This window comes from Magnolia sinica, chromosome 2 (assembly GCF_029962835.1).
Source record: "Magnolia sinica isolate HGM2019 chromosome 2, MsV1, whole genome shotgun sequence".
NCBI classification, from domain to species: domain Eukaryota; kingdom Viridiplantae; phylum Streptophyta; class Magnoliopsida; order Magnoliales; family Magnoliaceae; genus Magnolia; species Magnolia sinica.
This window is the reverse complement of record NC_080574.1, coordinates 106,723,771-106,741,188: the sequence shown is the minus strand read 5'-3', so window position 1 is coordinate 106,741,188 and position 17,418 is coordinate 106,723,771. Positions and strand designations below refer to the sequence as shown.

The following is a 17,418-nucleotide window of genomic DNA, read 5'->3' as shown; positions in this document are numbered from 1 at the left end:
CACCCAAACATAAGTTTCAAAGGCGTGTGAACAAGTTTTTATAGCCATTTGAATAAGTTTTAGATAAATATGGGTAAGTTGCAGAATTGTTGAGGGAGGGAGGGAGGGAGAAGGAAATGTGGAAGCATCTATCACCAATCTATCAAGAAGGGAAAAATATACATGCCTCAGCTACCAACTGAAGAAAAGGAGATGCATATCACCAAGCACCAAGCAAATAAAAATGTAGGGAGAAGATGCACAAACAACACAAAAAAGGATTTGCTGAAAAGAGTTACAAAATAGAAGAGGAAAAATGGTAGTTACTGTATGTATCCCTTTTGTTTTTTAGAGAGATCTGGTTGGAGTTACAATGAGAGATCACAACCAAAGAACTGCCACAGAGATGGAGCCCATTGGACTTGATGATATTAGCAAAAGTAGGCATTTCTGAGTTCTGGTCTTTGCTGAATAATCATATCGGGCAGTCCAAATGGGAATGGGTGTCACACAGAGTATATAATGAATGCATCCTCAAAGTTCAGATAGACACTTGCCATTTATGAAATCCACGACTTGAACGATTGCATGATCGAGCGCAGCTGTCACTGTGACCAAGTTCTGTAAGAATTCCTCTGCAGTCGGTTTATCCCCATCGACAACGTCAGTCACAGCTTTTATAAAGATGGCTGGGACTGACAAGAGGTCTGCCACGTATGCCACAGCAGCTCCCTGAAAGGAACCAACTCACTCAATGTTTAGTTATAGTCACCTTAAGGCAACAGCAAGGCAGGGAATTTATAGTTTATATATTGAAAGGCACAAATATAAGCATGCACGCATGCTGTGCACTCCGCTGCACAGCATGGGTTCAGATGCATGCAAAGCGTGGAATGACCAGAATGCAGAGAACACCCCCTCTAGAATCATGCTGTTTCTTTTTCTTTTTTCTAATCATTGTTTGTGTGCAGTGTCAATACTATTGTTGTGAGCCCCTGACATGGCTCCGTTCAGTATGATAGACACCATGAACCATTGTTTAAAAGCTCCACAAGCAGACACAAGACATGGATGAGTTGGCAAAGGCAGGACTTCGCCAAGTCTACCAGAAAACTTGACCACTGTTTCCTTTGGATGAAAATTCTAAGTCCCAAAACAATCACTGACATAAGATGGACCTGATCAGTGTTTGAAATATCGGTATCACGTTACGTATCGTGTCCTTGGGATATAGATACATATCGGTTATCGCACAGGATATATTGTTTGTACCGGGTAATTTATCGCACATTTTGGGAAACGTGGGGAAACATTGGGAAAATGGTTGATTTTTTCAATAAAACTTCAGGGATTGTTAAAAAGACCTTAATACACACTTTTAATTCATAACATCTCAAAAAAGAAGTGCACAGAATAGGTTTCCTTTGCATAGGGTTCCAAGCTATGCGTTGTTTAACTAAACTGATGCAACTATATTCAAATTGTATGCATAACATTTAGAGTGTATGTGATGATCATTTCATCAACCATTTCTAAATACTTCAAAATTAGTCTCAATTGACAGCTGGTTGAAGGGAAATTTTTGAAAAAGAAAAAAATTATGTTAATAACATTTTAATTAAAAAATATTTTTTATTTTCCAAAAATTGACAAGGACCTAACAAATTAGTAGATCAGACCTCATACATGCTTGATTTCATGTTTGGAGTGCAACATTGCAAGCAATTTGGGAAATTTTGAATTTTCCCCACATCGGAACCCCTACACTCAAATTTCGAAATCAGTGTATGTGATGATCATTTCATCAAATACTCCTAAATACTTCGAAATTAGTCTCTATTGACAGCTGGTTGAAGTAAAATTTTGAAAAAAAAAAAAAAAAAACATGAATAACCAATGGATATCAAATCAAAGTTCCAACTCCATGATGTTTCATGCAAAACATGAAGAACTAATGGATTTGTAACAATTTGACACCGATTTAACATAATTTCACAAAAAAAAAAAATGGGATCAAAAATTGAAAATGCTTACTAGATCGAACATGTGGGATATATCGGCACTACTTGTGCATTTCATATCGCATAGGTGGGATACAAGATATATCATGGGATACATCGGCCGATATCGTCGATATTTAAAACATTAGACCTGATCAAGTATTTGCAACTTGATTGAGTTTGACACCCATACATCCCATCCACCTCAAGCCCATCTCCTGCAAATCCCTTATTTGGGGCTTCAACTGGGGACTGTAACAGGGAGAAGGAGACTGTTTTCTGAAATGCTGTCATGTCCAACACGCCATGCCAAGTGCATGTGTCAGACACATGTTGACACAGCTAGAAGACCCCAAATTCATCTTTTGTTTTTGTATCTCAAAAATATTTATATACCTTATATATAATTATAATGTATTTCTAGTCACGCAGATATAATTTTCTATATCGTATATATTTATGAACAGAAATTTTCGTAAATGTAATACAAATGAGAAAATCATTTTATACGAGTACAGACACTTTGGGGTCTCAAGGCTTCCCTTGTCTGACACATCATGTTTGTGTCTGAAATCGACACATGTACATGCCCAAGTTGCGGCATAGAACCCCAGCCATGTAACCTACACATGAGCGCACCAAGTGTTGCTCAACCCGGCAACCTCTAAAATTCCAGACTAACAGTTTCCATACAATTAAAACAGTTATATGCTTGTGTTTGCATGTGCATGTCTCCTACTTCCACATGCATGGACAAGCCAGCTCCTGTATCTACTGCCACATGTGCCAACATGGCGCGCATGAGCAGGATCCAAGATGTGCATCTGGTGGGCCATACAATGTAGATGGCTGGGCCAAGAATCTGGCCAGTGCACTCATCAAGAGGGTCCAAATGTACAATACAAATGGAAGTACATGCAGGCTGTGGAGGTACGCTTTTAAACATACGTTAAAGTATACAATGGCAATGAACACTCTATGCTGTGACATATAATCACCATCTTTTCCAATAGTGATCTCAATGTATTAGGGAAGTAGGGTTGGAAAGGATATTATTTACATGATATCCTTTAGGTTTTCAAGTTTTACGCTGCATATGAGATGGTCAATGTGGACTGCTTTAATAGATAATTTACTCCTAAGAACACCCAATTAGTTTCTCTCCTTTTTCTTTTCTTCTCTTTTCTTTTCGTGAAATATCACAAAAAAATGATTGAAAGGAGTGCCAGCTAAGGTCATGCAGAGATCACCAGCATATAGAATAGGAGATTCAACAGTTCTATAGCTCAGGTGTTGGCAACATCATCGCCTCTCTTAACACATTTTAGAATGCAATTTCGATAGTTGAAACAAGATCCCTAATTTCTTTGATAGTAACTCATCTTTCTCTTCATTGCACAAGAGATGGCTGCAACAAGCCCCCCTAGCACCTGTGAGTACTCAGTAGCCCTTATAGAGAATCCTTGAATAACTTAATCCCTTTATTCTTTCACCTCCTTAGAACCTGAAACTCCAAAAGGCCTGAAGATGCATTTCTAATTCTTTTTCATCCCTAAACAGAATCAAATATTGGCTAGCCCCAGAACAGATAATGGCCTACGATTAAACTTCATTCAAAAGCACCACTTGATCAAGCAACTGACTTTCGAGACTATTTCTCTCCTCCCCTCCAATGTCTGCCTTTCAATCCAACAAACAATGAAACTCGCTCCCTAGAACAATATATTACTGGACAAATGATGGTTATTGTAATTATGTCCACTAATTGTGCAATGGACACTTAATCCCTAAGATTTTACTCTCTTTCCAACTGCCCGCAATATGTTGACTGATGCCATTTCCCAAAGCCCTTCCACCAAAATGACCACCTGCGACCACTAAAATCCTCTCAACCTTCGTTGAAAAGGCCTTACTTGTACCACAAAATTAAGTGCCAAAAAAAATCCTTACCATCATACAATGGATGAAGTGCTAAATCAACTCTGCCGCTCTACAGATGACGCACAAATGCTGTTCGAATAGTAATTACATAGCTTACCTACTGCTGCTGTCCAACAAAATGTCCTGGAGGAACCGGAGCGCCCAAACCTTGGTTCTAGGTTACCCACCAAGAGATGTAAGAGAATGGAAGGATTTGACTGAGAGGACCTCTCACTAATCATAAATCCAATCTGTTTCAGTAATACCTATAAAAGGTTGTGGCTTTTGAAACAGTCACATGTCAGACATTTTAGTGATGAAAAAGGTGGGCCCCATCATGGAGAACATTTTCAACAAAAATGAGGCCAATGTGTTCATCTCGGGCCATATTGTGTGTTGGACCATATCTTCCATGTCCACTGATTTTTTATGGTAAGCCCCACTTGAGGAATCAACCAGCTTGATTTATGCACCAGCTGATCTTCATGCTGGGACCCCACCTTTGCATGGCTTGGATGTAGGCATAGGGTAGTAGGGTTTTGTAAGAAGGAGAAATTGCACTCACCACAGGCAATTTGAAAGATTACCTGCTAGAATTTTCAGCCTCTGCAAGAAAAGTAATTCTCCTTGGGAAAAAACTCCACTTATTTATTATTTTTATTTTGTTTATTTTTTAAATGTAAGCTGGCCTAAAGACTCATTTTTTTATTATTCACTATAACTATGCTAAATTATAATGAGCATTGTAGGGCCAAACGATTCACTGACAACTTAAGATTCAAAAGACAAGTAACCTTGGAAACAAAGTTACGTTAGAGGGGCCTGGAGGGTATTTCGGTAATCACGATGGAAGATGTAGTAGTATGGTTCTATCACCACCTCTCCATGAGAAAGTGGTAAGATAAAAGAAATCATATAGTACTATGTCAGGGTACTATATACACGAAGCATGTCGCCATCCATGGCAAGGGTTAAAATCAGCATATCGGGTCTTGTATCATCCAGGTATTGTATCATCCATGAACAATAATCAACATGTATCTAACAATCCACCAACATTTCAGTTTTTTTTTTTTTTTAATCTCAAAGCCCCATAGAATGCATTGTGTAGACATTTTTGGACCGTGGGCCCTCTCTCTGGACCATGGGCTGTCTCTTATTCTCCTCTTATTTCTTTTATTATTTTTCTTTCTTTTACTTTTTCCACTTTTGGCCTTAGTTTCAAGGGTATTTTATACAATTTGGGACATTACTTAATATACACAAGGGGTCGGACATCCAGCCCTACTTCAAGTTTGGTGTCTTCCAAAGGCTTTTTTTCCTCTCTCTAACATGGTATCAGAGCCAAAAAGCTCCTAGGGTTTTCTCCTCATCATCTCTTCTTGATCTCCCTTTACCTTCTCTTTTTTCTTCTTTTCTCTTCTTTTATTTATTCTTCTTAGATTTTTCTCTCAGTTTGAGAGTCATTGCAACTTAATCAGTAATTGAAAGTGATTAACGATGAAGGATCTTGCGGCAGTTTCTGATTTTATTTAAAAGGGTTGTTAGGCATTCAGTTTTCAACAGGATTTCGGGATGTTTTTCTTTCAGCTTCTTTTTTTTTTTTTCTTTTTTTTTCTTTTTTTTTTTCTTTTTTTTGGTTTGTGGCAGCTAGGTTTTGCTGGGTATTTTCGTTTGGACAGTTTTTTGGGTTCTTGTTACCCTAATTTACAGCATTTCTTTTGCTGCTTGCAATCAGGTATTTGAGATTTGTTTTTCTTATTGAAGATTATCAAATTTTGTTTATATCTAGTGGAATTTATCCGTAAGATCCCCTTCTCCGCTATGCGTGCATGCGTGTGTATTGAATTAATTGGTGTGAAGTCATGTGTGTGTATGTATTGAATTAATTGGTGTGAAGCCTTAATATTTAGTAATCTTTTAATTGTTTGGAATTAAATCTAGCTTCATCATCAACATCTGAGACAGTTGATCCCATCACCTCCAAGATGAAGAGGTTGATTGTTCATTATGAAAATCTTGGGTCGCATATTACAACTCATAAACTTAAGTCAAACAAGTATCTTCAATAGTCAAAAGCTATTGAGATGTTTGTAGGAGGAAAACAAAAGTTAGGACGTATAGATGACAGTATATCAGAACCTCCTATGACCGATCCTTCTTATGGAAAATGAAAATCAAACAATATGTTTGTCATGTCCTGGCTCCTGAATTCTATGGAATTAAAGGACTTTTTATGTTGTCCACTGCTCATAAGATTTGGTTGACTGCTTATAAATTGCATGTTGATCAGAATAATATGGCCCAAATTTATAATATGTATCAGGTGGTTAGTCATTTAACACATGGGGAGAGATTAGTGTCTGATTATTATGCTAAGATGCATAGTTTGTAGTAGGAATTGTCTTTCCAGGATGATCTTCAATTTAATAGTTTTACAGATGCAGAAGCATATAAAAGAAGTGTTTAAAAAAAGAAAGGATATTTGAATTGTTGGCACGTTTTAATTATTAGTTCAAGCTTATTCAAGCTCAAATTATTGGTTCTCTTACCTTACCTTCACTTAACAGTGTATATACTTTGCCTTTACAAGATGAAAAGCATCGTATAGTTATAGGATCAACTGTAGTTGATAAATTTGCCCTGGTGACATTTTCAGGAATTTTGATAATATTGGTACTGGCCAGGGTAGAGGTATAAGAAGAGAAGGTTGTGATGATGTTTGAGGTCGTTATCGTGGTATGGATCACCTGTGCACTTATTATGGAGATATGGACACATTGTTGATTATTGTTGGGTATTTCATGGTTGTCCTCAAGGCCCAACCACTAATTCTATAATTACATATGGTAAGGATTCTAAGGATATTGTTGGGAATGTTGTACTATTAGCAAATTCACCTGTGGTTCCATGAGCTGGTGGTGTGGTTCATCTCTCAAAAAGTGAGTACGATGCTTTATTAAGGGATGTCGCTTAGATTGAGGTCTCTTCATCTACGTATTTGGCTCAGGTCAGTAATAATCTCACAACCTTTCACTCTACTTCTCCATCAAGTCCTAGAAGGACCGAACCAAAAAGCAACCAGATTTTTCCTTTAACCATAGTACCATGTCCCCTTCTTTCCACACCGGCATACGAAAGTAAAGACAATTGAGGAGCCTCACAAACTCCTCCACTTTGTCATCTGTCATGTTCCTACAGCATTGTGGAGACCAAACCACAGCATTGCCTAGGTAAGAGTAGCACATAGATACCATAATGTTCCTACCCAAGGAGAGATGAACTATTCTAGGGAACGCATGTTGGAGAGAGGATTCTCCAATCCACGTCTTCCCAAAATGCAAATTCTCTCCCCATTGCCAATAGCAAAGCCAATCCCCGTGCTAAACATATGCTTAATCCTAGATATCCCTTTCCATATCCATTACGCTCTATAGAGAGAATAATCCTTAACCACCCACACCCTTTCTTGGCACCCATACTTTTCAGCTATGACCCTATACCAAAGGGAGTCTTCCTTAGTCGCAGATCGTCAAAGCCATTTTTGCAAAAGAGCTAAGTTCATCTTAATCTATACCAGCCAGTCCCTCCTCATAAGGTCTGTCTACACACCGCTTTCCACCCTACAAGTATATAAAACCATAATGAAAGAAAAGGCTATCTAAATTATTGGCCCCTAATTTTGCCCAATCTCAGCACTTGATTTATTATTTATCACTTCAAAACAGAAGTTACTATAAGTTCCTAATCTCAGCCTTTGACTTGCCCCTTAAAAGTTACTATATTGGCAGTATGATTTGTAGCACCATTGCAATAACTCTTAGAGATACTAAAGCATGTAACATCGCATAAGCATGTGTACGTGAACAAATGAAAGGAACCATCCTTAACTTGTACAAAATTCATTTAACTCCATATTAAAGAAAGGACTTGCTAAAAGCCAACAAAAAATTGAAGATCTCCAGCCTATAAAATAGAGCTTTAAAAAATATTCTAGACCTCAAGTGATTGAAATTTAAACAATGTTGGAGACATATGTCACAAGTGGTTCCCAAAGGATGGGCGATAAGATCCACAACATGGGCCTTCAGACACGCATAGTGCAACTAGACCATGGATGGTAGCGTATTGCTTATGTTGATTTTGATGTAATGACAAAGTAAATAGAATACAAAGAAATATTACCTCCATATCCTTAATTGAAGTATCATTTGCCAGAATTGACGCTTCATCATGTGGTGACATATCCAAAGAATCACCGGTAGACAACTTCCCAACCTTTGACATGCATAGAAGTATCATGAAACATGTTAACACCCCGCATTTTAATCAAAAATCTTGGTAGCTCTAATACTTACATAAACTACAAGTTGGTTGACCATAAAGTAAAAAAGTGTGCATTATGCAAAAGGTACTAACACTTCTAGATCACATTTATATAGTCACCTCAAACAACTTATGCTTAATGGATTGCCACATAGTTCATCATGAAGGATAAATTTCTTCCTACAATAATTGTGTCCATTTTGATCAGTATTTTTCTTTTTTGTTAGATTTTATAGTTTACAACGCTAGGCTCATACCTTTTCACATGAGTGAACTTAATGGGATAGATGTCCAATCATTATTCATAGAGAGCAAGGTATTAGACAATAGTATCGTCCAACTTGTTTTTCAATACAATATGAGCCAGTAAGTGACAGACCCAGGGGTTGTCGGGTGGCCCATCGTATTCACCCGATGTGGTGGCGAGACCCAAGGAGTAGTTTGGATGTTTAGTGACGGCCCTCGTGTTGGTCTAACCAAATACGTGAATGGTTCGATCTAGACTTGGAACCATACGGACACCTCAAGAGACGTAGGAGTAACCTTCTTCTATGTGAAGAAGTCCGACTTTCCAGCTTAAGGAGGCAATTGGTCCCTGGGATACGATACCCGACAGTTACCCCAATTGGCCATTGGGAAGCCCCCTTGTCTTCATGTGCATACATGCTGGAAGCACGAGAGAGTGTGGCAAACTTACCATAGGAGAACGGTGAATTGCGCCCATCCCCCGATTCTATCAAGAGGGACGTGAGGCTGTCATCGATGTTATTATTTGGAGTATTTAGAGAGACAGTGCACACATGTTACATTCCATCCGCATCTATTCATACATAATTCACTTGGGTTGGTAGATGCGCAACTAGACTATCAAGTGCTTATTCATAGTGGCTAAAATTTCAGTTGGGTATGAGACTAACCTGAGATTAGGGGTTTTCCACCTTGAAACTTGCTATCCAAATTGTGTATGGGACTAACTTGGATAGAAGTTCTCTATGCTAAACCCCACAGCTTGCGAAATCGCGCATTACTATCCCGACCACACCATGTGTTGGTTATATTCTATACTAGTTATAACATGATAATAACATTCTTGGTTATTTACCTCATATATGTGGTTATCTGCACTCTACTCTGTTTAGTTGCAAACGCTACTTGATTATGATATAACACAATTACCTTCGCTATACTCTGATCTGGCAGTGTTATGCCATTGATTTAGTTGTGTTATGCCACTTGATAAAACTACCCATTGAGCATTCATAAGGTCATCCCATTGCTTCCTCTTATACTTACAGCTTACAGGAAAGACTCGCTAGTGAAGAACAAGAATCATGTTTGATTTGGTTGTCAATCCTAGGACCTATAGGTTATGGGCCCACTTTAACATACAAAAAGAAAATAAATGAAGAAATACAAGGGATAGATCTAACCACCTTAAGGTGGAACGACTCAGATCTTCCTCTCGAATGGTAGCCCACCTCCTCTCTCTCTCTCTCTCTCTCTCTCTCTCTCTCATCTAGAATTTTTCTTGCTAAAAATGGCTAACCACCATGGTTAACCCCCTTTTGTGTAGAGAGATAACCCCTGGTTAGGGGAGAGGGTCGGTTTATTTAGGTTAGCTAATTAGTGGGGTATGTTGACATTGCATGGCCATGGCTCATGAATGGGAGGGTGATGTGTCACAGGAGAGAGAGCCCTAGGTGAGGTGTCACATGGAGAATGTGCCTGTGGTGTGAGTGGGGTGAGGTGTCATATACATTGTGATGCATGTGTGGTGAGTGGACCATGACATCATAATGATGTGTGGGTTAAGTGGGTGGAGAGTGTTGACATATTCCACTAAGTCATGGAATTGGCTTTCTCGAATGGCCCATGGGCCCAAGCCCATATGAGGTGTGTATTTGAGCCATTCTTCACGCACTTACACTCTCAGGTTCTTCGCGACGTATCTCACAAACAAAGCGCGGCATGGACGAACGGATGGCACCTTCGCAATCAAGGCAACGTGGCAGCCAATATGGCAAGGGTTTCGAGGTCTCAGGGTTTGGGTCACCAGGTGCGTACTACACACGGACAGTTTGAGTCCCACTCCAAAGCTCCAGACAATGTACACTCATGCACGAAAAGGTGTGGGATAGTACGGTACTACAATGGCCACGAAGATTGCCTACGAGAGGGTAGCCAAGATAGTCATACAGATGTGGTGCCGGCCGCTAGAAAAACAGGGTGTTACATTCTACCCCCTTTACAAAAATTCCATCCTCAAAATTTCCAAGAAAACATAACCAAATAAGCGAAACTCGGAAGCATGGAGACCCTTTAGGTCGCGAAAAGGCTATGTTCTACAGTTCAGGATTTTTACATTCTCCGATCGGGAATCCTAACTTGGCTAAGTTCACATGCCAGGATTCTTGAGATTCATCATCTCTAAGTTTTGTACATAGGGATCCCGATTCCAACTAGCTTCGCAAACCGAGAATCCTACTTTTATTGTTTCTAAGTTCCAAATCAAACAGGATTCCTATTCATCAATCTAGGTTATCACATCGGGAATCCTGCTTCAAGTTTGACTAAGTTCTCAAACGATAGTCCCATGTTCAGGTGTTACCAAGATCAGGCTCTAATACCAGGTCGACAATCCTAGGACCTGTGGGTTATGGGCCCACTTTAATATACAAATAGAAAAGAAATGAAGGAATACAAAGAATAGATCTAACCACCTTAAGGTAGGATGGCTTGGATCTTCCTTTCCAATGGTGGCCCACCTCCTCCTCCTCCTCCTCCTCTCTCTCTCTCTCTCTCTCTCTCTCTCTAGAAATTTTCTTGCTAGAAATGGCTAACCACCATGGTTAGCCCCCTTTTGTGTAGAGAGATAACCCTTAAGGGAGATGGTTAGTTTACCTAGGTTAGCTAGTTAGTAGGGCATGTTGGCATTGCATGGGCATGGCTCATGCAAAGGAGGGTGATGTTTTGTGAGGGCTCTAGGTGAGGTATCACATGAAAAATGTGCATTTGGTATGAGTGTGGTGAGGTGTCATGTGCATGTAATGTATGTGTAGTGAGTGGACCAAGACATCATGGTGATGCGTGGGTTAAGTGGGTGGAGAGTGTTGACATATTCCACTAAACCATGGAATGGCTTTATAGAATGGCTCGTGGGCTATGGGCCCAAGCCCATATGAGGTGCGTGTATGTGTGGTTCTTCGCACACTTACGTTCTTAGGTTCTTCGCGATGTATCTCACAAACGGATCACAGCACGAATGAATGTATGGTACCTCCACGATCAGGGTGACGTAGCGGTCGATATGGCGGAGTATTCGAGGTCTCAGGGTTCGGGTCACCTAGGTGCGTACTACGCACAGACAGTATGAGTCCAACTCTAGGGCTTCAGACGATGCACACTTGCATGCAGAAGAGTTGTGGGGTATCGCGATACTACAATGGGTGCAAAGGTTACCTACAAGTGGATAGCCGAGAAAAGCGCACAGACGCACCGCCAGCCACTAGAAAAGTTAGGGTGCGCATCTACCAACCCGAGTGAGTAATGTATGAATAAATGCGGATGGAATATAACATGCATGTAAATGTATAGATGCATACGGTACAATCTCTCCAAATACTCCAAATAATAACATTAACGACAACTTCACATCCCTCCTAGTAGAATCATGGGATGGACGCAATTCACTGTTCTCCTAAGGTAGATTCGCCACACTCTCTCTCCCCTGCTCCCAACAAGTATGCACATGAAGACAAGGGGCTTCTCAATGGCCGATTGGGGCAACTAACGGATATCGTATCCTAGGGACCCAATAACCTCCCTAAGCTAGGAAGGTGGAGCTTCTTTACACAGAAGAAGGTTACTCCTACATCTCCTAAAGCATTTGTATGGTTCCAAGTCTAGATCGAACCATCTACTAGACCAACATGAGGGCCATCACCAAATACCCAATACTACTTGTCAAGTCTTGCCACCACATCGAGAGAATACAATGGGCCACCTGGCAACACCTCGGGTCTGCTACCTCATTGTGTAAATGGGCCGCCCGACAATACACAACACAAAACCTCGGGTCACGTCATCTCTTTGCATAGATGGGCCGCCCGACAATACACATCATAAAACCTCAGGTCTCGTCACCTCATTGCATAGATGGCCCGCCTAACAGTCATGTAATGCAACGTGTAATCCACTTGCTCCCAATATAAGCGAAACTCAGAAGCATGGAGACCCTTTAGGTCGCGAAAAGGCTATGTTCTACAGTTCAGGATTTCTACATTCTCCGATCGGGAATCCTAACTTGGCTAAGTTCACATGCCAGGATTCTTGAGATTCATCATCTCTAAGTTTTGTACATAGGGATCCTGATTCCAACTAGCTTCGCAAACCGAGAATCCTACTTTTATAGTTTCTAAGTTCCAAATCAAACAGGATTCCTATTCTTCAATCGAGGTTATCACACCGAGAATCCTGCTTCAAGTTTGACTCAGTTCTCAAACGATAGTCCCATGTTCAGGTTTTACCAAGATCATGCTCTAATACCAGGTCGTTGATCCTAGGACCTATGAGTTATGGGCCTACTTTAATATACAAATAGAAAACAAAGGAAGGAATAGAAAGAATAGATCTAACCACCTTAAGGTTGGATGGCTTGGATCTTCCTTTCCAATGGTGGCCCACCTCCTCCTACTCCTCCTCCTCCTCTCTCTCTCTCTCTCTCTCTCTCTCTCTCTCTCTCTCTCTCTGGAAATTTTCTTGCTAGAAATGGCTAACCACCATGGTTAGCCCCCTTTTGTGTAGAGAGATAACCCTTAAGGGAGATGGTTAGTTTACTTAGGTTAGCTAGTTAGTAGGGCATGTTGGCATTGCATTAGTTAGTAGGGCATGTTGGCATTGCATGGGCATGGCTCATGCAAATGAGGGTGATGTGTCACAAAGAGAGAGGGCTCTAGGTGAGGTATCACATGAAAAATGTGCATTTGGTATGAGTGTGGTGAGGTGTCATGTGCATGTAATGTATGTGTAGTGAGTGGACCAAGACATCATGGTGATGCGTGGGTTAAGTGGGTGGAGAGTGTTGACATATTCCACTAAACCATGGAATGGCTTTGTAGAATGGCTCGTGGGCTATGGGCCCAAGCCCATATGAGCTGCGTGTATGTGTGGTTCTTCGCACACTTACATTTCTTAGGTTCTTCGCGATGTATCTCACAAACGGATCACAGCACGAATGAATGTATGGTACCTCCACGATCAGGGTGACGTAACGGTCGATATGGCGGAGTATTCGAGGTCTCAGGGTTCGGGTCACCTAGGTGTGTACTGCGCACAGACAGTATGAGTCCAACTCTAGGGCTTCAGACGATGCACACTCGTATGCAGAAGAGTTGTGGGGTATCGCGATACTACAATGGGTGCGAAGGTTACCTACAAGCGGATAACCGAGACAGGCGCACAGACGCACTGCCAGCCACTAGAAAAGTTAGGGTGCGCATCTACCAACCCGAGTGAGTAATGTATGAATAAATGCGGATGGAATATAACATGCATGTAAATGTATAGATGCATGCGGTACAATCTCTCCAAATACTCCAAATAATAACATTAACGACAACTTCACATCCCTTCTAGTAGAATCATGGGATGGACACAATTCACTGTTCTCCTAAGGTAGATTCGCCACACTCTCTCCCCTGCTCCCAGCAAGTATGCACATGAAGACAAGGGGCTTCTCAATGGCCAATTGGGGCAACTAACGGATATCGTATCCTAGGGACCCAATAGCCTCCCTAAGCTAGGAAGGTGGAGCTTCTTTACACAGAAGAAGGTTACTCCTACATCTCCTAAAGCATTTGTATGGTTCCAAGTCTAGATCGAACCATCTACAAATTCGGTTAGACCAACATGAGGGCCATCACCAAATACCCAATACTACTCGTCGAGTCTTGCCACCACATCGAGAGAATACAATGAGCCACTTGGCAACACCTCGGGTCCGCTACCTCGTTGTGTAAATGGGCCGCCCGACAATACACATCACAAAACCTCGGGTCATGTCATCTCCTTGCATAGATGGGCCGCCCGGCAATACACATCATAAAACCTCAGGTCTCGTCACCTCATTGCATAGATGGCCCGCCTGACAGTCATATAATGCAACGTGTAATCCACTTGGCCACATGAGGGCCCAATTTCATATCACATAGTTTACTTGACCTACACGAGGGCCCAATTTCATATCACATAGTTTACTTGACCTACACGAGGGCCTAATATCATATGACATATTTCACTTAGCCAACGGGGGGGGACAGCCTCACATCCCTCCTGATAGAATCGGGAGATAGGCGCAATTCGCTATTTCCCTACGGTAGATTCGCCACACTCTCTTCCCTGCTCCCAGCACCTATGCACATGAAGATAGGGGCTTGCTAATGGCCAATTGGGACAACTGATGGGTATTGTACCCTAGGGACCCAATAGCCTCCCTAAGCTAGGAAAGTTGGACTTTTGCACACAGAAGAAGGTTACTCCTACGTCCCCTAAGGCGTCTGTATGGTTCCAAGTCTAGATCGAATCATTCATGAATTTGGTTAGACTAACACGGTGGCCATCGCCAAACATCCAAACTACTCATCGGGTCGCCACCACATCGGGGGAATACGATGGGCCACTTGCCAACACCTTGGGTCTATCACCTCATCGTGTAGATGGGCCGCCAGGCAATACACATCACAAAACCACGGATACCATCACATCATCGTGTAGATGGGCCGCCTAGCAATACGCATCATAAAACCTTGGGTCTCAACACCTCATCGCATAGATGGGCAGCCCAATAATCATATAATGCAATGTATAATCCACTTGGCCACACGAGGGCCCAATATCATGTCACATATTTCACTGCCCAACACGAGGGAGGGTGTTCAAAAAGTTATCAGTAAATTCCTAAAAAATGTGAGGATCCCAAATATGTTTTTTTTTTTTTCCCCCCGAACATGTATTAGTGGTGTAACAGATTATTCTTTGGTAAGGATGTTGTCTATGTTGATTCAATCATTTGTCCTACATCAACTTTGGTATCATAACAAGGTCAATTCTTTGGGATAAACAAAATGTATGCAAAGCGCAATTAGTTCACAGGTTGATCCATTTAGGGCTAGATGTATGGTATATAGAAAAATCCATTGACTATAAATTGTAATCAGCTTATGTAATAGACTATCTAATAGTGCTTGATTGTAATCAACCTATATAGTAGTCTATTACATTGTGCATGTGGGAGTTTTATGCTCGCATTGCTAGTACCCAACCCAAATAAAGGAGGGTTGTGTCAGGTTGGCAGCTGGTATCAAACTTATGCCAAATTTTCCAACATGAATACAAACAATACGACATTCCAATTTCAAGCTAGGGCATTCCCTATAATAGACACACTGCATCAGAACCCCGGATGCAGTGGGAAATGAGCAAGGGTTGGCTAGGGTGTCCCATGGAAACGATGGGTCATAAAATCACCTAGTTGTTGTGAGAAGTAGGCAAGGGCTCTTGCACCATTTTGGACATGTGCGGTTAAAGAAGCTAGTCCAAGAGAAGTTTTGGTACCATAGCAAGGTCAATTTGTCTTGCCACATGAAATATAGGAACATTGACGAGTATGATGCTAGTAGATATGATGAAAGGGGGGAGAGTTAACATAGCTTGTGTTCAGGAGACCAAGTGGAGAGGGGCCAAATCTAGAGAAATTGATAGATGTATGCATTGGTATATAAGAAAGGATAATAATAGAAATGGGGTAGGGATATTGGTAGATACAGATTTAAAAGTTGAAGTTGTAGATGTTAAGAAAGTAAGTGATAAGATTTTATTAATAAAACTTGTGTTCGGAAATGAGATAATCAATGTTATTAGTGCATATGCACCATAGGTAGGGTTAGGGGATAGAATCATGAGATAATTTGGGAGGATATGGATGGACTAATGAAAGAAAATCCAAACAAAGAAAATGGATTTATAGGAGAAGACTTGAATGATCATGTGAGAAAAGAAAGTAGAGGATAAGAGAAAGTACACGGAGGATATGGTTTTGGGAGAAGAAACGAGATAGGGAAAGTTATCCTTGATTTAACTATGGCATACAATTTAACTCTCGGAAACACATACTTTAAAAGGAGAGATGAACATTTAATAACTTTCTAATGTGGATTATATAAGCCAAATGGATTTCTTTTTTACTTGGGAAGACAAAACAATCAATAAACAAGGACTGTGAGGTGATATCTAGAGAGTTTGACCATGCAATATAGGTTAATAGCTATGGATGTTTACACTAAGAGATGGAAGAAATTAATGAAATGAATAGGCGTCCAAAAGCTAGGTGGTGGAAATTAAAAAGAGAAAACAATGCTATTCAGAATTTGTTAAATGACAATCACTCGAAGAGATAGATAAAAGGAATCATAAACTCAAATGATGTCGGAGTCCATAGATACTTTCATAGGATAAGTATATTTGAAGTGAGATACGCATTGAAAAAGATGAAAACAGATCCTTCAAAAAAAAGCTGAAAGCAAGAAAGGCCCTTGAACGAAATGGTATACTAATATAGGTTTGGAAGTGTGCGGAAGATACTAGGTTATTTTTGTAGACAAAATTGGTCAACAAGATTGTAAGATCAAAGAAAATACCAAACAAATCGAGGAAAAGTATTAAGGTGCCTATTTGGAAGAATAAATGAGACATGTACAGTTGCACTAACTATCGTGGGATTAAACTTATTAGCCATACTATGAAACCTTGAGAAAGAGTAATTGAGTAAAGACTAAGGCATGAGACGAATGTATCAAAAAATCAGTTTGGTTTCATGACAGAGAGGTCTATCACTGAAGTTGTTTTCCTCCTTAGACAATTGATAGAGAAATATAAGAAGATGAGGAAGGATCTCCACATGGTATTTATTGACTTAGATAAAGTCTACGATAGGGTCCCTAGGTAGTTAATCTAGTGGGTGTTGGAAAAGAAAAGGAGTTTCAAAAGAATATATTGACATGATTAAGGATATTTATGAGGGAGTAGTAACAAATGTGAGGACCACTAGTGGAGAGACAAGTGAGTTCCCAATTACTTTAGTCTTGCACCAGGGGTCGGCATTAAGCCTAAACCTTTTCGCATTGGTTATGGACGAATT

The 17,418-nt window shown here is 40.5% G+C and overlaps 1 protein-coding gene across 1 annotated transcript in view; it reads right to left on the bottom strand.

The window, feature by feature from the left end:
* Positions 1-237: 237 nt before the first annotated feature.
* LOC131237349 (5'-methylthioadenosine/S-adenosylhomocysteine nucleosidase-like) overlaps positions 238-17,418 on the bottom strand; it is a 78,580-nt gene continuing 61,399 nt past the window's right edge. Inside the window, exons 7-8 of the mRNA XM_058235060.1 lie at positions 8,085-8,177; positions 238-711 (exon numbers count right to left, since the gene is read on the bottom strand). Of these exons, the coding sequence (XP_058091043.1) occupies positions 514-711; positions 8,085-8,177 (291 nt within the window). The 3' untranslated portion in view covers positions 238-513. The remainder of the gene's footprint in view (positions 712-8,084; positions 8,178-17,418) is intronic.